Source organism: Petaurus breviceps, unplaced genomic scaffold (assembly GCF_028583685.1).
Source record: "Petaurus breviceps papuanus isolate PSGF00001 unplaced genomic scaffold, PetGlider_PUasm1.0 115, whole genome shotgun sequence".
NCBI lineage: Eukaryota > Metazoa > Chordata > Mammalia > Diprotodontia > Petauridae > Petaurus > Petaurus breviceps.
In genome coordinates, this window is record NW_027185612.1 from 7,017,953 (window position 1) to 7,038,292 (window position 20,340).

The following is a 20,340-nucleotide window of genomic DNA, read 5'->3' on the forward strand; positions in this document are numbered from 1 at the left end:
ATATTTATACAACTAATTTTCTACCATCTTCACAAAATTAATAAAAATAAATTGAAGCGTGAAATGAGTCCTTCAAATATTTATAAAAAGTTTGAGTTGATGGGAGAAAATATTTAGACCACTAGTGAACAAAATGCCAATGAAGGAACAGAAATGAGCTAATGGAATATGTATTTTTCATAAATCTGAATTCAACTTCTATGCTTCTAAAACTTATGTGTAAAATACATATGCTCAATTTTCAAAATGAATATAACCACAAATCCACTTGCATGAACACCTTAAAATCTAAATATACCTACCTTAACAGTTAAATCATCCACTGAATTTCTCCATATTCTTAAAAACTTGATTTGCTCTTTCTGCTTTTCCATTAATAGCTGCCTTTAAATCTCATTTCTTAATCATGAAAGCTCGTTTTACAACTCCTGGTACTCATGATAGAATCGTTACCATGTGGCAGGAAAATCTTTCAGCTTTATCCTTTTATTCGAATTATTTCATTTAAATGTTAAATAATTACAAAGAAAAGTACTAATAACAAAATTTAGAAAAAAATGTATTCCATTTAACCTGTAACTAATATTCCTTATCCAGAAAGCGTCAAGAAATGTCTAGTATTGTTTTTTAATCATTTTTTAATATAATTTGAAATGGTACATTATGCTACAATTTGGCACATATTACTATACCAACAAAAATATATAAATTATGTAATAAATTAATTCTTATCGAACTGAATGTTATCTTCATTAATATGCCCTTTAAAAGCATTATAGATAGTATAGAACCTTATATTATGAAGACCTGGACTAAATGACTGGCTAGCTCTGAAATTTTAATATCCTCATTTTATAGGTGCAAAAACTGAGGCCAAGAAAAATGAAGCAATTAGCTCAAGGTAATATCACAAGTTATGAGTTGAACCAGGACTCAAATACACACAAACATATGCCAAATAAGACTGCATACAGAAAGTTTAAAAATATAGTAACAACTAGCCTACAATTAGGATGTCACTTTTGCACCCAAAAGGAGCACTTTAAAGGAATTTCTCCATGTCATACAAGACTGTTAGCAACCTGAATTCTAGTGCAGCTCTGAACTACTAGAATACTACCATTAGCTAGCTACTTAATTCTAATTCTACCACTGGTGAGGATTACATTACATAAAATTAAATATACACTTACTAAGGCCCTATTCTGTATTGCAAAGCACTATGCTACATGCTGGGTATTCCAAGGCAAAACTAGAATGGTTCATGTCCATACAGAGCTTATGTTCTCCTGGTGACACATAACACAAATTCAAATAAGTAAATACATAGTAATGTCAGAAGGAATAGAGCAATAATAGTAGAGTAGGGGAAGGTGCAGGAGAACTTGAAAATATTTTTAAACTATAGATAGCACAAGTGCTGGACCTTAAAGGGAACTAGGTATCTTGAAGAGATAAGGGATGTATTCCAAATAAGTGAGGGAGACTACAAAAGCACAGAGAAGGGGCCTGTGGACAACTCAGTTTGACTCAAATGTATAATGTGTGAAGGGATTAAAATTAAGTGCATAAAAGTAGGTGTATTTCAGACTGAGCAGGACTTTTAATGGCAAGTTGAGTTTTTATTTTATCCTAGCAGCAAAAGAAGTCACTAAAGATTGTTTTAACAAAAGGATGAAATGATCAGACTTGTACCTTAGAAATATTATTTTTTCGGAATTGTGGGTTGGTGAGGGAAGAGAGTAAATACTGGAAGTCCAATTAGGCTACTGAAAATAGTCCAAGAGAGATAAAGAAGGCTCTAACTAGAGTAGTGGCTATGAGAAAATGCTGTAAGGGTAGAATTAGTATGAGTTGCTTACTGATTTCACTGGAGTGGGAGACACAGTATTCCAAAAACCTTAGTGCAGTTTTTAGATTTAACTGTTTAAAATGGCACTAAGACTTTGGAGATACATCCAGTACAGGATGACTCTCTAAGGTTACAAACCTAGGTAAATGGAAGAATGGTGATATCTCCTCAATGGGATGTTTAGGAAAAACAACAATGAGTTTTATTTATCACATGTTGAGTTTAAAATTTCCTGTTGGATATGTTCAGAAATATTATCAATGTGGATTGAAATTCAAGATAGAAGTTAGGGTTGGATATATGGATTTGGGAATCATCTGTAAGGAGGCAAATTAATCATGGGAACTGATAAGTTTAGAGTATCAGAAGACAAAAGAGTCAATGAAGTCAATGAAGGAATCTTGGGGAAAGCAAAAGACACCAAAGAAAGGTCAGGTAGGAAGAAAATCAAGAGATAGGAATGTAACAAAAGCAAAAACAGATCAAGTAGGCTACAACAGAAAAAGGTCATCAGATTGAACAGCTAAGAAATCACTAGGGAGTACTCGGTGGTAACATGGTGGGGTCAGAACCCAAACTGCAAGAGGATGAAAAGAAAGAGAACAGCAAAGACAACAAGAATACTCGAGTTAACATGAGATTCTAAGAGTTAGTTGTGAACGAGAGAAGAGATACACGATGATAACTTGAGGAGATGGCAAGGTCAAGTCAATGTTTTTTTAAGGATGCAAGGTTTTTTTAAGCAGCAAGGGGGAGGCAATGGGTAAGAAGAACTGACAAGAGAGGGTGTATATATATTGACAATGTTCCCAAAGTAGCCAAGATGAAACAGGATCAAAAGCACAAAAAAGGACTGCTATTAACAAAAAGGACTACTGCTTCTTCAAGGTCTAGAATAAAGAGAATGAGGGACAATGTGAAGAAGTTATGAATTATAAAGTAGGGGGAAAGGACAGGTAATCTCTTTTTCTCAATAAAGTAAGAGGTGAAATAGTCTGCTGAGAGGAATGGACTGGAGGTTGTTTCAATTTTTTCATTCAAATTCATTTTTCCTTTACTCCCAATGTTCTGAATTATCTTAGTTAGCCTGTCTAAAGCTAATGTCTTCCTCCCTCCAGTTTACCATAAACACCAATACCAACTAAACCTTCATAAAAATATCACTCATCATTCCTCTTCTCAGAAACCTATAATGCCTCCCAATAAAGTTTATTAAATTCAGATTCCTCAACCTAATTTTCAAGGTCCTCTAGTATCTGATCATTACCTGACATGACTACTATCTACCACCTCCTTCTAAGTCAATATTGCCTGTCTCCTTTTTCCATGTACTCCCCACAGGTTCATGATATTCTCCACCTGGGACATCTTGGTCCTTCTAACTCCCAATATTTCCTTTCCCTGGCCTTTTGCCATGCATACTGTATGTACCACATACTTTTTATTGCATATTAGATTATTCTTTCTAAATCATTTATCCCACAAGGATACAAAAGATTTTTTTAAAAATATTTCCCAAACTATCATAGTCCAGGACACTGGTAGGCAGTCAAGAAACATTTTCTGGTAGAGATGTAAAAACACGGAAGGCAAATTTCCTTTTAATCTTCTATAGCTTAAGGTCCTTCTCTAGCTTGTTATTCAACTTGACACATTTTAGAATACACTACCACCATACCACCATACATCAACACCAGAATAGAGAGAAGGCAAAATTATCTTCAAACTTTTCATGGGGAGCAAAAAACTCTTCCTTTAGGACCTCCTCCTCTTCCTCTTTTTCCTATTCCATTTCCTTGGAGAATCTCAAAAATTTCACACAATGACCCAATTCATATCACAACATCCTAGTGGAGGGGGAGGAAAAAAAGGGAAACAGGAACAAAAAAAAAACAAAAAAACAATCTCTAAGTACTGCCAAATAAACATTCCATTTGTTAGTTGGGGTATGGCCTGAGGAACTTGTGGGATGTTTCTCTATGTATCCAAATGCTTGAATGTTTTCCTACAATTATCCTCAGTGACCCTAGTTCCCCCAACTCCTTGCTGCTTCAGTTCTTTTCTTCTAAACTTCTAACACGTTCCTCCCACCAAAAAGCGTCCTTTATTTCTGTTCTCCATAATCATCATTCAGAATTTACTTCTTACACATGCTTCCCTCCATGTCCACCCTATACCATAACATGTCTCATTTACTTCCTTCAACTTTCCCCAGGTTTCTTAATCTCTTCCTGTATATCTTGGCGAAATCCTAAATCACTATAGATAAATTATCTTTTATTCTAGACCAATTTTCATCTACTCTTATTCTTTCAATACTCAAAATTCACTGAAAGTAAGGTAACATTTCTCATTCCTCTAGGCCACATCCAAGCCACTGACAACAGTTTTGTTTTCTGAGAAAACCCATTATATTGTTGGAGAGCTTAATTGTTAGAAAAATCTTTCTTAAAGTCTATAAGAAACCTGCTTCCTGTAACTTTACATAGTGGTCTTAGATCTAACCCCTGGAACAACATAATTATAATTAGTTTACTGCTTCTTCTACAAGATGTCCTTCAAAGATTAAGAGACAGCTATTAAGTTTCTTTTAAATATTCTGTTCAAGCTAAAATCACTACTTCCCTCAATGAATCTTTACCTGACACGGTTTTTGGACTTTTCACCATCTTGCTCACCCTGCTTGCTCTAAAAACAACCATTTGTCAATTTCTCTTAAAATTCAGTGTCTAGGACTGAACATACTACTCCAGATGAGGGCACAAGCTATAATATGACCATTATTTTTCTGGATCTTAACCATGTATTTCCAGAAATACAGCCTATAAATAGGAAAACTTTTTCTTAACACTCATCATTACATAATACACATTAGCCCAGAACATAGAGTATACTAAGTTTCCCAGATCTTTACATGAATATCAAACCATGTCTATCATATTTTATAATTTTATAAGTGATTTTTAAAACAAATGCAAGACTGACACTTAGCAGGGATAAATGTATAAAAATATATTCTTGTTGGAAGTCCATTCTCACCTATAAAGACCCTTGTAAATCCTGACTCTCAGAATTTGGCATACATCTTTCCCTCTTAGAGTCTAACACATTAAGAAACACAGAGCAGGTTTTCAAGAAATATTTCTTGATTGAAATGCCCTCAGTTTCCCCACGTCAAACCTCCCATATCACACTTTTCATCCTGGTCATACTGACCTAACTCCCTGACCCAGACTCCACTAAGTATATTCAATCTCAATCTCTCCTCTGGACTGATGAACTTCTGAATCTGGGATTTAGAAATCCAATTTACTGCATTAGAAATAAATCAGGAAATGCAAAGATTGCATGTCAATAAAAATACATACTTTATTTTCAATACAGTATTCTAAGGTTTCAAAACGGACACTTTTAAATACCATCATCTTTACAATCACCTTTACAAATGAAACTTATATCAACTTCAACACTTAAAAGAAACAATTTTCATATACTACACAAAGTCTTTTATTCTTAAGGCTAAAATGCCCCTAAAATTTAATATTGTTTAGGCTGCAAAAAAAAAACCAAACTTGGTATATACTAGTGAGACTACAAATTGGTGGAATTTTTCTCCAAAAAAACAAACTGAAAATACATAGGAGTTAAAAAAAAATAATCATACTAGACCCTAATAGCATAAACAGAAACAAAACAATATATACACAGACTACAATGTAAAAGGGAAAATGCATACGAAAATATGGACAAGTGGACAAAGGAAAATGAACAGGCACAGAGGAAATAACTAATAAAATGTTATAGACGTTTTAAATGCTGATTTAATCCTATACCCATGTATTTACAGCTGGAAAAGACTTTAGAAATCATCTTGTCCAACTTCTTCATTTAAAAGATGAAGAAACCAAATTTTGGGCCAGGCAGGTTAAGTGACTGCCAAAGGCTTCAAAAGAGAACAGACAGGGTTTAAACCCAAGTACTCAATTGTAAAATGAAGTTCACACAATTTTGTTTAAAATAGACTAATTATTCTTAAGATTATTTTGTCTCCTAGATCAAAGACACCATCCCCCACTCCACCCCCAAGTAACTGGTTATGTGTGGACCAGAGCTATTACTGTATATGCAAAATTAATGCTCTCAGGAACTACATGAAGTGAGAGGGGTGGTGAAAAGATTCTATCTTTTAAAAGAACTTTAGGTATTTAGAACAAAATTATCAAATCACACTAATAGTAACTACATTTACTCCTGCCTGGATTTAAGGATCGAATTTATTTCTTTTAACATAAGATAAATACAAAGCGCTGAGTATGATCAGTAACCAAACCTACTTTTTATACATCCCTAATCTCATTACAAAATAAAGAGGAAAAGTTCAAATTCTATTCCCAGCTCATTAAACACTACCATAAAAATATTTTCTTGAGAATAACAGGGTGAAAGTTTAGTATCAAGCCTAAAAATCTCCCTAAATTCCAAATGGCTACTAGGTAGCCTGAATTATTCATCACTTTCAAATAATCAATAATTAATGCATCTATTCAGTTATTTATCCTAGAACAATCCCCTCCTAAAAAAAAATCTTCCACCCAGGAAAAAATATATTTGATAATAAAAATTACCATTTATTCATGACTTAAATTGTATGGCAAATCTATCTTAAATATTCAATTTAATAAATATCTTCCCTAAATTTTTTTGGATTTTTATTATCCCAAACATGTAAAAAAAAATCCTCAGAAATGTGTTAAATTAGGATCATAATGATTCAAAATGATGCTTACCTGAGAAAGGCAGGCAGTGACTCCAAAAAAGATCTGACAAGATTCTGGAGAAAAACCATTCACTCTGGATAACAGCTATTAAGATTAACAATGCAACAAAACCATTGTATGTTTAGAATCTTAAGCATTCAATGTCTGAATATTTTCTCCTTCCCCTTTCAACAAAAAATCACCCCTAAAATGTCTTTATGGAAGAAATGGGTTGAGGGTGAGCAAAGAGGGGTATTCAGCCAATTGGACTCAAGTACTAGAGTAAATAAAAATGAGAAAGATAAGAGCAGAATCTTGTACAGTAAAGAGAAAATAGAAGGTGAAGGTAGTAGGGGAGGGGGCAGACATAAGATTCCCTCATTTTATAAACTAATTAAATTAGCTATAAAGCAAATTACAAAAACCGAACCACTTTCCTATCTGCTATAAAACTGAAATATAGCCATGGGAATAAATTTAATCCTAACAACATACACATACAAATAAGTACATACTTACTTTTTCCAAACTTGAGAGTGGCAATTTCTAAAAGGGCATATTAAATGGAGAGATTTTGGGGGAGGGACACAAAAATATTACTATTCCTATAGTTTAATAAAAAGGGCATTGGACTACAAACCAAGAGACCAAAGTTCTATTCTGAAATCTGCCATTAAATAGCTGTGTGTCTTTGGGTGTCACATGACCCATTTCCTAATGTATAAATTGAAGGGGGTAAAGTAAACTAAGCCTCTTAGACACCTTCCTAAAATTCTACTCAAGAAAAATTGCTTTTCAAAATAGTGTTCCATTTCTAATTTTAAAAGGTCAATTTTTGAAATTTATTCTCTTTCACCAAGGAGGAAAGTAGCTAACCCTTATTTTGGGCAGACAAGAAAGATTAAGGTTTTAAACTCTTTTGTCTCAATTTCTAGGCCTCTTACGAAAAAGTAGTAGGTGACCCTAAGGCAGGACATAGAGCTTTGAACAATTTTACTCCTGGTTGAAGTGACTTTTGTATGCCTGAAACTGATACATTCTAGTTCCATATATCAAAGATCTGATCCCTACAATATAGCAGTTCAAGAGGTATTTTTTCCTTTCAGAGACTCAGAAATCAAAGGGGTCTAAATCCTCTCAGAAGCAAATTTAAGTGCCTTGGCACAGCAAATAGCCTGGAGATCTCCTCTTTACTTCCTCAAGAATATCCCTGAGAAGGATAGCCATGACTCAAATGGGCTCAAAGGAAATAATTAACCCAAATGATTTCTGGGTAACTAAAAGAGGCACAGGTCACTACAATACTTCCGAGCACTCTCTCTAGTGATTCTTTTTTTTTTTTAAAGCAATTGGGGTTAAGTAACTTGCTCAAGGTTACACGGCCAGTTATTTTGTGTGGGTGCCAAGTATCTGAGGCTGGAACCGATCCTGGGTCTCCCGACGCCACCAGGGCCGGCGCTCTTACGCACTGTGCCACCTGGCCGCCCCTTCTAGTGATTCTTTAAGTCACATAATTATAAAATCTTGCTACGTAAAGAATCTTAAAAGAGGACCATACCAATTTCTTCACTTTACAGAAATGAGGTCTAATCCACACATTAAATGGTCCAATCACAACTACCTACTTGCTGTCCCTCAAACACAATGCTCAATCTCATCTTACTGCCTTACATGGTTATGGCATGCCTGAAATGTTGTCTTACCTTGTTTCTGCCCCTCAGATTCCCTAGTTTTCTTTAAGAGTCATCTATTTACCAAATATATATTTACCAAAATGCTAGTACCTCTATTACCTTGTCATTTATATCCTGTCAAGACCCAAGTATATGTAATATGTTGTCACCCGCCTCTGAATTCCTTCAGGGCTGAGACAGTTTTGACTTTTGTCTTTGTATTCCCAGCACTGAACACCGTAAGTACCTGTTAATAGCCACTGTCACATAGTTAATCAGTGGCAAATGAAGGATTTCCAGTCATCCCTGGACTGAAGCTCTCCCACTGCAAATGCTTCCTATCTGGGCACAATGACATTAAGAAGCATTATTTTTAAGGATATTTATTTGCTTTGTCAATCTTAAATCATCAGATTATCAACTTGGAGCTAGAATGGACCTCTAAGGCCATCAAGTCCAATCCCTTCACTTTCCAAATGATGAAACTGAGACACAGAGAACTTGCTTAGAGTCACACAACTACCAAGTATCTGAGGCCAAATTTGAACTCAGGCTTTTCTGATTCCAAGTCCAGTGGAGTATACAGTACACAAATCCAGTACATCAAGATGCCTCTAGTGTCCTATAAAAAGTATTTACACATGAAAGCTAACCCTTACCTTAACATTTGTGATACTACAGTGAACTACAGAATAAATTTAAATGAGCTGTCTTAGCACATTTCTAAAATGAGAGGGTCGGACGAGAGGATCACTAAGCTTCCTTTAAGCTCTAAAAGTCTACGATCTATGATCTGAGGAAGGCACAATCTTTCTAGGATTCATTTCCCCCATCTATATCATGGAGAGGATACTAAAGTCTTAAAAAAAGGTGGGAGATGGTAGATCAGATGATCTCTTTAAACACCTTCTAGTTAAGCATCTTTAACTTTAGATCTTCTATACACTATCAGATACGTCTTTTAAGTAATTTTTTCTATAACTTAATTCTGCTTTGTGAAAATTTTCATATAGTGGATTTTCTTTTAAGGATATTGATGTGGCAAAAAAGGAAGCATCAAGAACAGATTTATAAACAGACCGGGGTAGATACAAGGAAGGAGTGGGATTAGGATCACAAGAGAGATTAGGAACAGAATAGGAGAGAGAAGTGGGAGCTAACTGAATTAAGAAGTAAAACATGATACCAAAGGAAGTTAAACCTGGACAAAGAGTCATGTAAGGAGAGGAGGGAATAGAGTGATGATCTGGTTCCCTTTTAGGCAACAAAGAGGTATGTCAGAAATTACACAGCAAGAACTCGAAACACCATTGGGAATTCTGTAGGAAAATATTAACAAAATCCATTTTTATCATAAAAAAAGACAACACCAATACCGGCTTCCATGTTACAAGATGTGAGAAGTTAGCTGAAATTCTTTCAAAACTATGGGAGAAATGATAGTTGAAATTTTAGCATTTAAATCACTATTGTGAATCTTTTGATTAATGTAACTAAAAGGTGGCATATGACAAAATAGAACATAGCCCCAAATCCAGCTTCAACTATTTTTCACCTTCTCTACCCCAACCTAATCTTCCATAAAAACTGTAAATAATCAGTGATCTAGTTTCATTTTGTTTCCTTTTGTCTTCTCCTCAAGTTAGTAGTGACTACTAAGCAACTAATATTTTCACATGGGATGGGTAATACAGGAGATAGAGTGGAAAAGTAGAAATTAATTCCAAACTAAAGAGTCTACCTGTGGCTATTAATCAAGAATTTACTATAATCTCGATATGTTTACTCCATCGTCCCCTAAAAGGATACGGCAGAAGAGCTCCACATCGAACAGATAAAATCACCCAGGAAGGCTAAAAGACAAAAGAAAAATTAATGCAATTAAAATCTTTTTGTAATTTATAACAAAAATAAAATTTTGGATTTCACTCTTTCTTCAAAGAAATATTTTAAAATAATTATACACCATCCAGTTTATGTTATGTGTGCACAACTAGAAGAAAGGTCATATGCAAAAAGCAGTTTTTAATGGCACAATGTTGACCAAGGACCACCTTTAAGTTAGATTTCAGAAAAGTGGTTTTTTTTTTTTCAAAGATTTCCCATTTGTTTCTTTACAAGGTCAATTCTCTTTGGTCTCTTTCAGGCCTAACCTAGGCCCTCAAATGGGTCCTCACTGCTACTCAGCAACACTTTGCCAATTGATAACCTACCATATTGCATGTGGAGCATTCCAACCTATTTCCCCTTAATGTCCTATACTACTAACACCTCCCTTTCCCTTTAAATAGAGGGCCTTAAACAACAACACAATTCTCTGAATTTCAACCCTTTCTTTCTTCTCTGAGAGCCTCCTCCTTTAATCATACCTTCCTTCTCTAAGAGACAAGTAAGTGGCACAATGGAAAGAGTGTTGGCCCTGGAGTCAGGAGAACTTGAGCTCAAATCTGGCCTCAGATACTTACTAGCTGTGTGGACCCAGCCAAGTCACTTAACTGTTTGCCTCAGTTTCCTCATCACCTGTAAAATGAGCTGGAGAAGGAAATGAAAAACCACTCCAGAATCTTTGGCAAGAAAACCCCAAACGGGGTCAGGAAGAGTCAGACACAACTAACTGACTAAACAACAAAAAACCTTCTCTCTAATCTTCAATCTGTCTTTATCCACTGCCAAAGTGATATTCAGAAAGTATATATCCAACCACATCACACACTGCTCAATAAACCACACTGGTTCCTTATTATTTCTATTATTAAATATAAACTCTTCTATTTAGCATTTAAAGTTTGTCATTAGCTGGCTGCAATCCACCTTCCTATTTGGCCTCCCCATGTCTGGAATGCCCTCTCTTCTCACCTCCACCTCTTAGAATCCCTAATCTCCTTTGAAGCTCAGTTCAAGTGTCACTCCACATGAGGCCTTTCCTGATCCCTACCCACCCCTAGGTATTGGTGCTTCCTCTCTAGAAGTAATCGTTTACTGGCTTTATATGTACTTATTTATGCATGTGGTATCTTTCAACAGAATACAAGCTATCAAAAGAAGGAAAGAAATAAATATTTAGCACCTACTATGTGGTAGGTACAGTGTTAAGCGTTTTATAAATATCAAAAGGCAGGAAATTTTCATTTTTGTCTTTCTGTTCCTAGTGCCTGACACACAGTAGGTACTTTATAAAAGTTGGTTGGTTGACTGGACTAAAAATAATTAAGGGACCGCTAGTTGAAGAGAACAAAAGATACAAAGACAAAAACTGGAAATCATGTCCTCAAGAAGCTTGAGAGTAAGTAGCTTGTCACCAGGACTATGGAAAAAAAAAATTTAATGTGAAACTACATGCTATTGTAATTTTCACCATCACATAATAAGCATAGTAAAATTTCTCCACAATGCAGCTATCCTTCATATGTTAAAAACAAAAAGCTTCAGCAAAAAAGAAAGCTACTTCATATATTTAAGATAATCTAGATAAAGATTTGAACATGGAAGGGGGAGAAAAATTATGTCAAGTGCATGAAAGACTGAGTTATAGCAGAATAAAAAGAAGTAGGGATAAAAGCAGCCAGCAGAAATCTTGGAAGATAAAGTTAAAGTTTTAAGTTTGTAGAATTTATACATTTATAATACATTTATACAAATTAATATTAAGTAAAAAAATACTTCCTGGTTGCCTTAACTTTAAAACACTGTTTACTAAGTTAAAAAAAGTAGTGCCTTCAACTTAGAACTTTTCATTAACTTAAAACAAAAAGCAAAAATTAATGTCATAATACTAATGCCATTGAAATTTTACCATTTTTCAAGTAGTTTCAGATCCTCATGTTTATCTTCATGACCTATATATAATTCCAACTTTACAGACAAAATTATGTTTGTTGTCCAATGACACAGAATTGGTGAAAGAACTAGGACTAGAATCCAGAGCTTAGGGATCTTCTCATTAAACTGTGATGGGGGGAGGCTAGGTGGCGCAGTGAGTAGAGTGCCAGCCTCGGAGTCAGGAGGACCTGAGTTCAGATCCGGCTTCAGACACTTAACACACACACACACAAAACCTAGCCGTGTGACCTTGGGCAAGTTACTTAACCCCAATTGCCCTTCAAAAACAAAAACTGTGATGGGAGTGATATATCAATCAACAAACATTTTTTAAACATTTACAATGTGCATGATACTGTGCCAAGTGCTAGGGATGCAAAAACACAGTGCCTTCCCTCAAGGGGCTCACATCCTTAGAGAGAAAGTATGCCAACAACTATGTATATACAAGTTTATTCACAGTATAAAAAGAAGGTAACAAAAAATACCAGGTATGGTCCCAAAAAGAGTGAATCAAATGAAGACAGAAAGAAAACTACTAGCCTAAAACAATTTAAAAATAGTTATTCTATAATTATTTTTCAAAGAACCATGCAAGATAACAAAGGTAAGAAGAACATCTATGAAAGCAACAGGATAAACATTGTAAGTCCTTAATAAATGCTTATTAGCCGATTTAATAAGTCACAGACCAAAAAACCTAGTCAATCCAAATCTGTGTCAATGGGCCACACAAACTACAGATAATGAAAAACCATGAGCTCTCTCCCCCTGCTTTTGCCATGGGCAATGACTCTAAACCAAATTCTCAATATTGTAACTCATCCCTGAGGAACTCTATATGCCCCAAACCAGATTGGCTACAGAATGTTCTTCTGCCCATCCCTCAAGTTAGGATTATTTCCCTCTTATCCCAATATTCTGTTTCAGTCAAAAAGAAGTCAGGCTAAAAACAGTGTAAGATTCCTTTCCTTCCTTATAAAGTTCATGGGATAGCCTCCTTTCTAGCAGTAAAGCACTCTGCCTATGGAAAAAAAGGTATGTTTCATGACAATTTCCAAACTGGTTCTGGATTATATGTTCATTTTCCATAACAAATTTCCTTGCTATAGGGAAAAAAGTGTGCCAAATGAAATTTTCTGCTTGGTTCAGCCACAAATAGATAAGATTTTTATTTTATTATCCAAAAGTGATTTAGAAAGTAGGTTTTGTTGCAGTTCGCCAAGAATTTCATGATAAGACTGGTGAGCTCCATGAGGCCAAGACCAGTATCCTAATTTAACTTCTGTAGCTCTCCTATTGCTAAGCATAATGTCCTGCATAAAGCAGGAGGACTGCTTTTCATGAAGTGTGCCAAGATGGCAAAACAGGGCTTTAGACTTGAAATTCAATTGTTGTTTTATTTTATAAGTCACAAGTTTGAATCCCACTCCAGCATTTTAAAGAGGCGGCATATTATAATGAAAGGAGTCCTTCTGGAAGGTCAGGCCACCTGAGTTTAAACTCTGCTTACTAATACTTACTAGCTTGCTGTTTCTCTTCCCTAAGGCTATTTTCCTTCTCTGCAAAATGTGAATATCTACAACCACATAATTCATCATGATGTTTAAAAAAAAACACTATACAAATTTAAGTTATTATTATTAAACATCTATGGAAGTGGAGTGAAACTCTGGACATGGCAACTTTAGGGCTCCCTAGGATTGTATATAATCTACAATGCAGGGTAGCAAGTTAGTGATCTTGCCTCCATCTAGTAGAATTTGGTATAATGTGTCATTCATTATCCACCAAAGTTTAATTACCGAAAAGGCATCACATAAGGTTGGTCCTACTACATGAACCCTGAAAAGAATGACATATTCCAGTGTGTTTGACTAAATTATTCATCAGTAAAATAAATATAAAAAATTGTATTTACTACTCACCTTTACTACAGGGAGATCAAAGACTTCACGAGCTTCTCCAACCTCTGGATTGTCCCCATCTTCTGAAATTATATGTGAAGCTAGTGCATTATAGGAAACTTCCTTAGCTTTTCCGGCTTTCAAAAACTGGATAACCTAGAAAAAGAATATATGGACTTAAATAAAGTAGCACATTTCATTCTTCACTTGAATAAATCATCACAGTAGTCTTAACTCTAACTTTCTAATAAATATATATCCTGAATATTTTCCCATTGTACTCAGAGAATTTTATTCCTTCTCCTAGTCCCAATAAAACCCTTCTTCTAAATAAGAATCAGCAAACTTGAGAGCCATACAAAACATGAAAGTAGGCCTGTTTTACAACAGAACTAATTTTAATTACTAACAAGATGAACCTGTTAGGTACTAGATTTTATAACCCACAAATCATTAGATATCAACTATGCTCAATAAATAATTCTAAAAGAATGGAATACTGTGTAGACAACCTTAGAAGTTATTTTTTGAGTTTGTATTTACAAGATCTTCATAATCAAACCAAATGAAACACTAGTTCAGTTAGGGCTCTACTTGAAAATATTCTTATGTTCAAAGTCAGACTTTTTTAGATGGAGAATTTTTTTCTAAATATTTTGTGAAAATAACATCTTCATTGATAACTTCAAAAACACAGTTTACAGTGAATGAATCCAATTATAGAAGGAAAGCAGAGAAAGAATATAAATTCCTTTAAGATTTGTTTTTATATCCATCCCCCTTAGCACCTAGCACAGTGCCTGGAACCCTGTGGGTGCCTTAGGAATGCTTGTTTGATTGATGGAGTAGTCACTTCTAAAGGACCCCATTTTCAATACTCTATATTCAGTGTCCACTTATTAACTTCTAATCTCAAGGTCAAATGCCTGTGATCATAGATTTAAAGCTAGCAGAAGCATATAAAGTCATCTAGTCCAAACGCCTCATTTTAAAAATGAAAAAACTGAGGTCAAGGGAGGTTAAGCGATTGGCTGGCCCCACTTCACAATAGCAGTACTAGAATAAGAATTTGAATCCAGGTCCAGCATTTTTTCCATTGCTCCATGCTCTCTCCTGATTATTCACCTCTAAATTTCTACAGTACACTGTGTCCTCAATGACAGAATTTGCAGTAAGTGTTTCTTCTTGAGTTTCATTCAAAAGAATTTAGTTATCTTATTACCAAGTTAAAAACCTTTAAGGAATAATATACACGTACGTACACATGTGTACACACACACACACACACACACACACACATATATTTGTATAGTTTCTTAAAACATTAAGGTACTTTAGGGTGAAACAATATTTTCTATAAATCATTTTAATACTTCGCTCTGAATTTTAGTCTCAATCTTTGAACGCCATGCTCAGCTTTTACTTCTTCCATGAAGCCTTCCCCCTGATCATTCATTCTAGTTCTATACTACCTCCTCTAAATCTGAAGCCATAAATATGGCACTCAATGAAAAAAAATGTTCTAAGTCAGTCTGTGACTATTATTCAACTCTTGCAATTTCTCATTATCACACTCTTAGATTGCAAATATTTTAATGGCATGATCTCTGTAATATACTTCCCTACATAAGTACTCCATATATTTGATGAATGAAAACTGCCATATTTGGGATTCTTTAGCACCTTATTTCATTTGTATAAAACATTTCTCCCTACCTCATAGGTAAAACATATACCACATATATAGAATATTCCTTCTAAGTAATTAGAATTTCTAGGAATTCCAAATAATTACTATTTACAATTAAGTATAGGTAATCTTCATAATTATCATTTATAATTAAGGAAAGATGATTTTACAACTTGCTAAGATTTATAGATATCATTTTTATTAAGCTATGGCATATAAACTTTTAATCTTAGATAATAATAATTTCCAAAAGTCCACAAAAAAATAATATATCCCTTTATATATTTGTAATGTCAATACTTATTAATCAATTTGTGTGTGTGTGTGTGTGTGTGTGTGTGTGTGTACTGCAGATCCAGAACCTCAGATATACAATCCAACTCCTATCTCATACATGAATTGTCTCTACAATATCCCTAACAAATGATTATTAGGCTAACGTTTAGATGACCTCCAGTGATAGGACCTTTACCTCAGGGGCAGCCCTTTTCACTTTTGGACAGCTCTAATAATTAGGAAATTCTTCATAATGAGCTGAAATCTGCCTTTTAGGGCTGTGCAGAATAAACATCACCTTCTACAAGTCAACCCTTCAAATATTTGAAGACAAGCAATCATAGCCCAAGTTATTCTCTAGATCACCTTTAACTCCTTCAATTGATCTATGATCATTTTGAGTGCTCTCATCATCTTAGTTGCCCTTGTATGTCCTGTATGTCAACATCTTTCCTAAAATGTAACATTAAGATTAATGTAAAGCACTTTAACTGTGGTCAGACAGTACTATGACACTATTACCTTCTTCAATTCAATTCAAAATTGTATTTATCCCTATTATATACTAAGTAAGTGCTGAGATGAGGAAGTGTTTATTATTTCTGAGTTCCACCTCTCAAATCTCATAAGTGCCAACTTTCAAATCAGAAGTTATCACACATTTTCTCCACATTCCCAATGTGGAAATTTGTTTTGCTTGAGTACAGCTAGTTTTTTTTTTTTATTTTGGGGGGTGGTGAGGAGGGAGTGGGTCGTGGGAAAAAGAAAATGGATACCTGACAATTGAAAAAAATGTTAATTAAAAAAATTTAAGTTACCAACATCACTGAAGCCAAGAAACCAAAGAAACTTCTAAAAATTAAAGTCAAGTAAGATCATAAGAAACCATCCAAAGTTTCAACCAGACTTTAGGATCACAGATTTAGAGCTAGGTTATCTAATCTAACCTCATTTTATGGATGAAAACTGAGGCCAAAGAGAATTTGCCCATGGACTCTAACTCCAAAACCAGTGTTCTATTCCACTTCACCATGCTTCCTTAACGTGCTTTTAATAAAATTTTTATAAAAGTTTTATAAAATTTTAATAAAAGCAAGAAGATGAAAACAATATACTTGTAATGGCAAAGAAAGTAATTGATAAAGTTCTCCCTTTCTTTCTGAAAGATTCCTATCAAAGGTACCTACAAAATTTCCAATAAGTTTTCTTTTTAAAATATCCTATTTTTTCCTCTTCCTTGTGGCATTCTATGGGACTTTTCACTGACACATTTACTTTGGCATGAGATCAAGCAATATGTGATTGTATTTATAGGCAACATACATGCAACTTTAGTAACTTTTATAATTTCATCCAATCTTTAAACTTAAAGTATTACTCTGTAATTTTAGGAAGTTAATGATACAAAAAAAACAAGCATACTGAATCTACTTCATAAGATAAAATCAAATTAATTGAGACATTCTTCATCCAAAAGCAAATTTGTTACAAGAGGTTATGATGGAAACATAATTTTCATTAAAATATTAACTATCAGTCATTCCAACAATGCTCCTTTTTTCTTTCCAATTCTCTTTTAGTAACTATGCACCCTATATATCTGAATGGTTTTAACTGTAAATTCCTTGAAGTTGTCTTGTCTTACTTTTTTCTTACTCCAGAGATATCTAAAAATAAATTACAAATAACAATTTACTTCAAGAAATGAGGGAACAAAAATTAGAAGAGACCACATGAAATCATCTAGCACAGCCTCATCACACCCTTTTAACAATGAGGATAAATTATTTAGAAATCTGGATAATTCAAGTTCCCTATGTATGGAATAAAACTCCCATAATTAATACCTATTTATAATAATAACCTGGTGGTGTTAAATTTTGAGTATTTTCCTATTTCCTAAAATTTGAGTATTTTCCTAACTGAACCATAAATTTGTAAAAAAAAAATTTGTTTATAAAGAAACCCGTAATACTAAAATTCAGTGAAGGTAGTTTTTTTCTTTTTGTCATCTGATAGCCCCTAATTATCTGTAAAATCTGGTTCATTGCTTTTAAGCAAGAAAATACATCCAAATTCATGTTAGCTGGCTAAATTATGGCTAAAGAGACATATCTATATATCTATGTGGACAAAACACATACATCCTATCTTTGGAAAGGCACCTACAGATTTGACATTCGCTTGTGAGCTCCTTGAGAGCCGGGGCTGTCTTCTCCCTTCTTTGTATACACCTTAGTAGAGTGCCTCCAGCACAGTAGGAGCTTGATAAAAGGTAGCTGACAAGACTGACTGACAGCAGTCCCTAGGGAAGGGTTCTCAACCTTTCTTTGTCATGGGCCACTCGGGCACTCAGCTGAAGAGACTATTTTTAGATGCATAACAGACACAGGATTACAAAAGAGGCCGACTGTACATTAAATAGTTAACAAATGTATACATATAAATATATGTATACATACACACATATATAAACATATGTATATATACATACATAGATAAGTACATGTATGTATACATGTGTGGATATATATAATAATTATATATATATATTTCCCAGCCCTCGGGTTCAGAACCCCTACCCTAGCCTAGTGCAAACCCGTGCTCCCACTTGTAGATCCTGCCCAAGTCGCTGGCCATCTGCAGGCCAGGGTCCCATGTCCCTCCCTCGGCCCCGTCCCCCCCCCGAGACCGTCCGAAGCATCCACACGCGCCGCACCGCTCGCCTGGAAAGACGAGGCTACCCCGATCGGGAACCCTGGGCATCCCCACACTGCTCCGTATTCCACGGGAGGTCCGAGGCGGATGCGCCCAGAGACAGAGCTACTCACTACCGAGCAAAGCGCTGGGTTCCCCGCCAAAGCGCGACGTCAGGCGGCAACCAGGGACAGCTAGGCCCAAGCTCCCCTGCCCGCTGCAAGAGGTGCGGAAGCCCAGCTAAGCAACCCCCGGGCCCGAGGCGGCTGCTGCGCAGAAGCCGCCACCGCCGCCTCCACCAGTCAGGGAGAGCCGGCTCGCCCCCAAACGCTCCCGTTCCCTTCCCCGAGTTGGGCAGTCCACGGCGCCAGCGTGACCCCGTCCGCTCCCCACCTCCTCCTCCTCCTCCAGCACCTCCTCCTCCTCCGAGCCCCCGAGCCGGCGGCGAGAGAACCTCGCCTCGCCTCGCCCGCAGCCCGCTCCCCCCCGCCCGGCCGCCGGCGAGCGCGGAGCAGGCGCGAGCCCGGCCCTCGCGCTCACCCTCCTCCTTCAACCACCCAGGGGCCCCTTGCGCCGGCGCGAGGCCGGCGCGAGACCAGCCTCCTTTTCCCCAGCCCGGGCAGGCCGGCGCGAGACCACCTCGACAATGGTACGGCCGCAGACGGGGGGAGGAGGCGGAGGAGGGGGGAGGGGGAGCGAGAGAAGGTGGAAGGTGTTAAGGAGGGTACACATCCACCCGGAGTGGGTCGCGGGTGGGAGGGGGGGGGAGTGGAGGAGGTAACGGAAGAGGAGCCGAGCAGAGTAAGCGGATGCGGTACCTTGGGATCGATGTCTCCCACCGCGTAAAATTTGACCTCTTTGAACATTTCCTCGGGAACTTTCAACTCCTCGTCCGACATGATCCCGGCGGCTCGGCAGGCTTCCCTGGATCCGGAAGAATCAACGATGGCACCCACCCCCACCCCACCCACCCCCCACCCCCCCCAGCGAGGCCCACTTCGGCCCGCGCGCACCCCGACTTCACCCCCGGCTTATACGGCCCGGGTAGTCCGGTCCCGGCGGAGTCTTTACGAATCGGGGTCCGGTTCCCCCCTCCTCCCTCCCTCCTCCTCCTCCTCCTCCTCCTCCTCCTCTTTTCCCCCCTCCCTCTCAGAACGGCCAAAGCGCGGGAGCAGCGCGCGCCCTGCGGGGCACACCATTCCCCTCAGGAGAGCAAGGGGGACAAGGGAAAGGGAAGTAGGGCGGCCGGCGGCTCCTACCGCCTCCTCCCTGGAGCGAGGGGTGCGGAGGCGGCTTCTTCGCCTACCCCGCTTCTAAAAGAAAGCCAGCAGGCCCGAGGCCAGCCCTGTCATCGGCGAGACCTGAGGGCTCGAGTAGCCTCACCACCCCCACGTTGGGGCAAGAGTGAGCGGATCCCGGGGAAAGGGGGTAGGGCAGCCCCTCCCATCAACACACGTTCCCTCACACACTCACCCTGGGCAGCGCAGGCGCGGGGCGGAAGGGGCGGAGCGCCGGCGGGGGCCCGCGGGGGTCAGGACCAGCCCCACTGTCAAGCCCAGGCTGGGGTGGAGGTGAAGGTGGCAGTGGGGTTGGAGCTTTAGGTTGGGGATCCCGGGACATTGTATTGGGTTCTCTAACCCGGGACTTAGAGCCTTCGTGCGCTTCTGAC

General features: G+C 37.4%; 1 protein-coding gene across 4 annotated transcripts in view; it reads right to left on the minus strand.

Annotated features, from left to right (window-relative positions):
- PAXIP1 (PAX interacting protein 1) overlaps positions 1-19,651 on the minus strand; it is an 89,631-nt gene extending 69,980 nt beyond the window's left edge. For 2 of the 4 annotated variants that reach the window (XM_069084400.1, XM_069084390.1), the window contains exons 1-4: positions 19,490-19,648; positions 14,030-14,164; positions 10,092-10,135; positions 6,640-6,703 (exon numbers count right to left, since the gene is read on the minus strand). In XM_069084400.1, coding sequence (XP_068940501.1) covers positions 6,640-6,703; positions 10,092-10,135; positions 14,030-14,164; positions 19,490-19,570 — 324 coding nt within the window. In that variant the 5' untranslated portion in view covers positions 19,571-19,648. Of the gene's footprint in view, positions 1-302; positions 6,450-6,639; positions 6,704-10,091; positions 10,136-14,029; positions 14,165-19,489 lie in introns of those variants that run through there. The other 2 variants (XM_069084382.1, XM_069084374.1) reach the window with 2 other exon arrangements.
- Between the last annotated feature and the right edge of the window lie 689 nt (positions 19,652-20,340).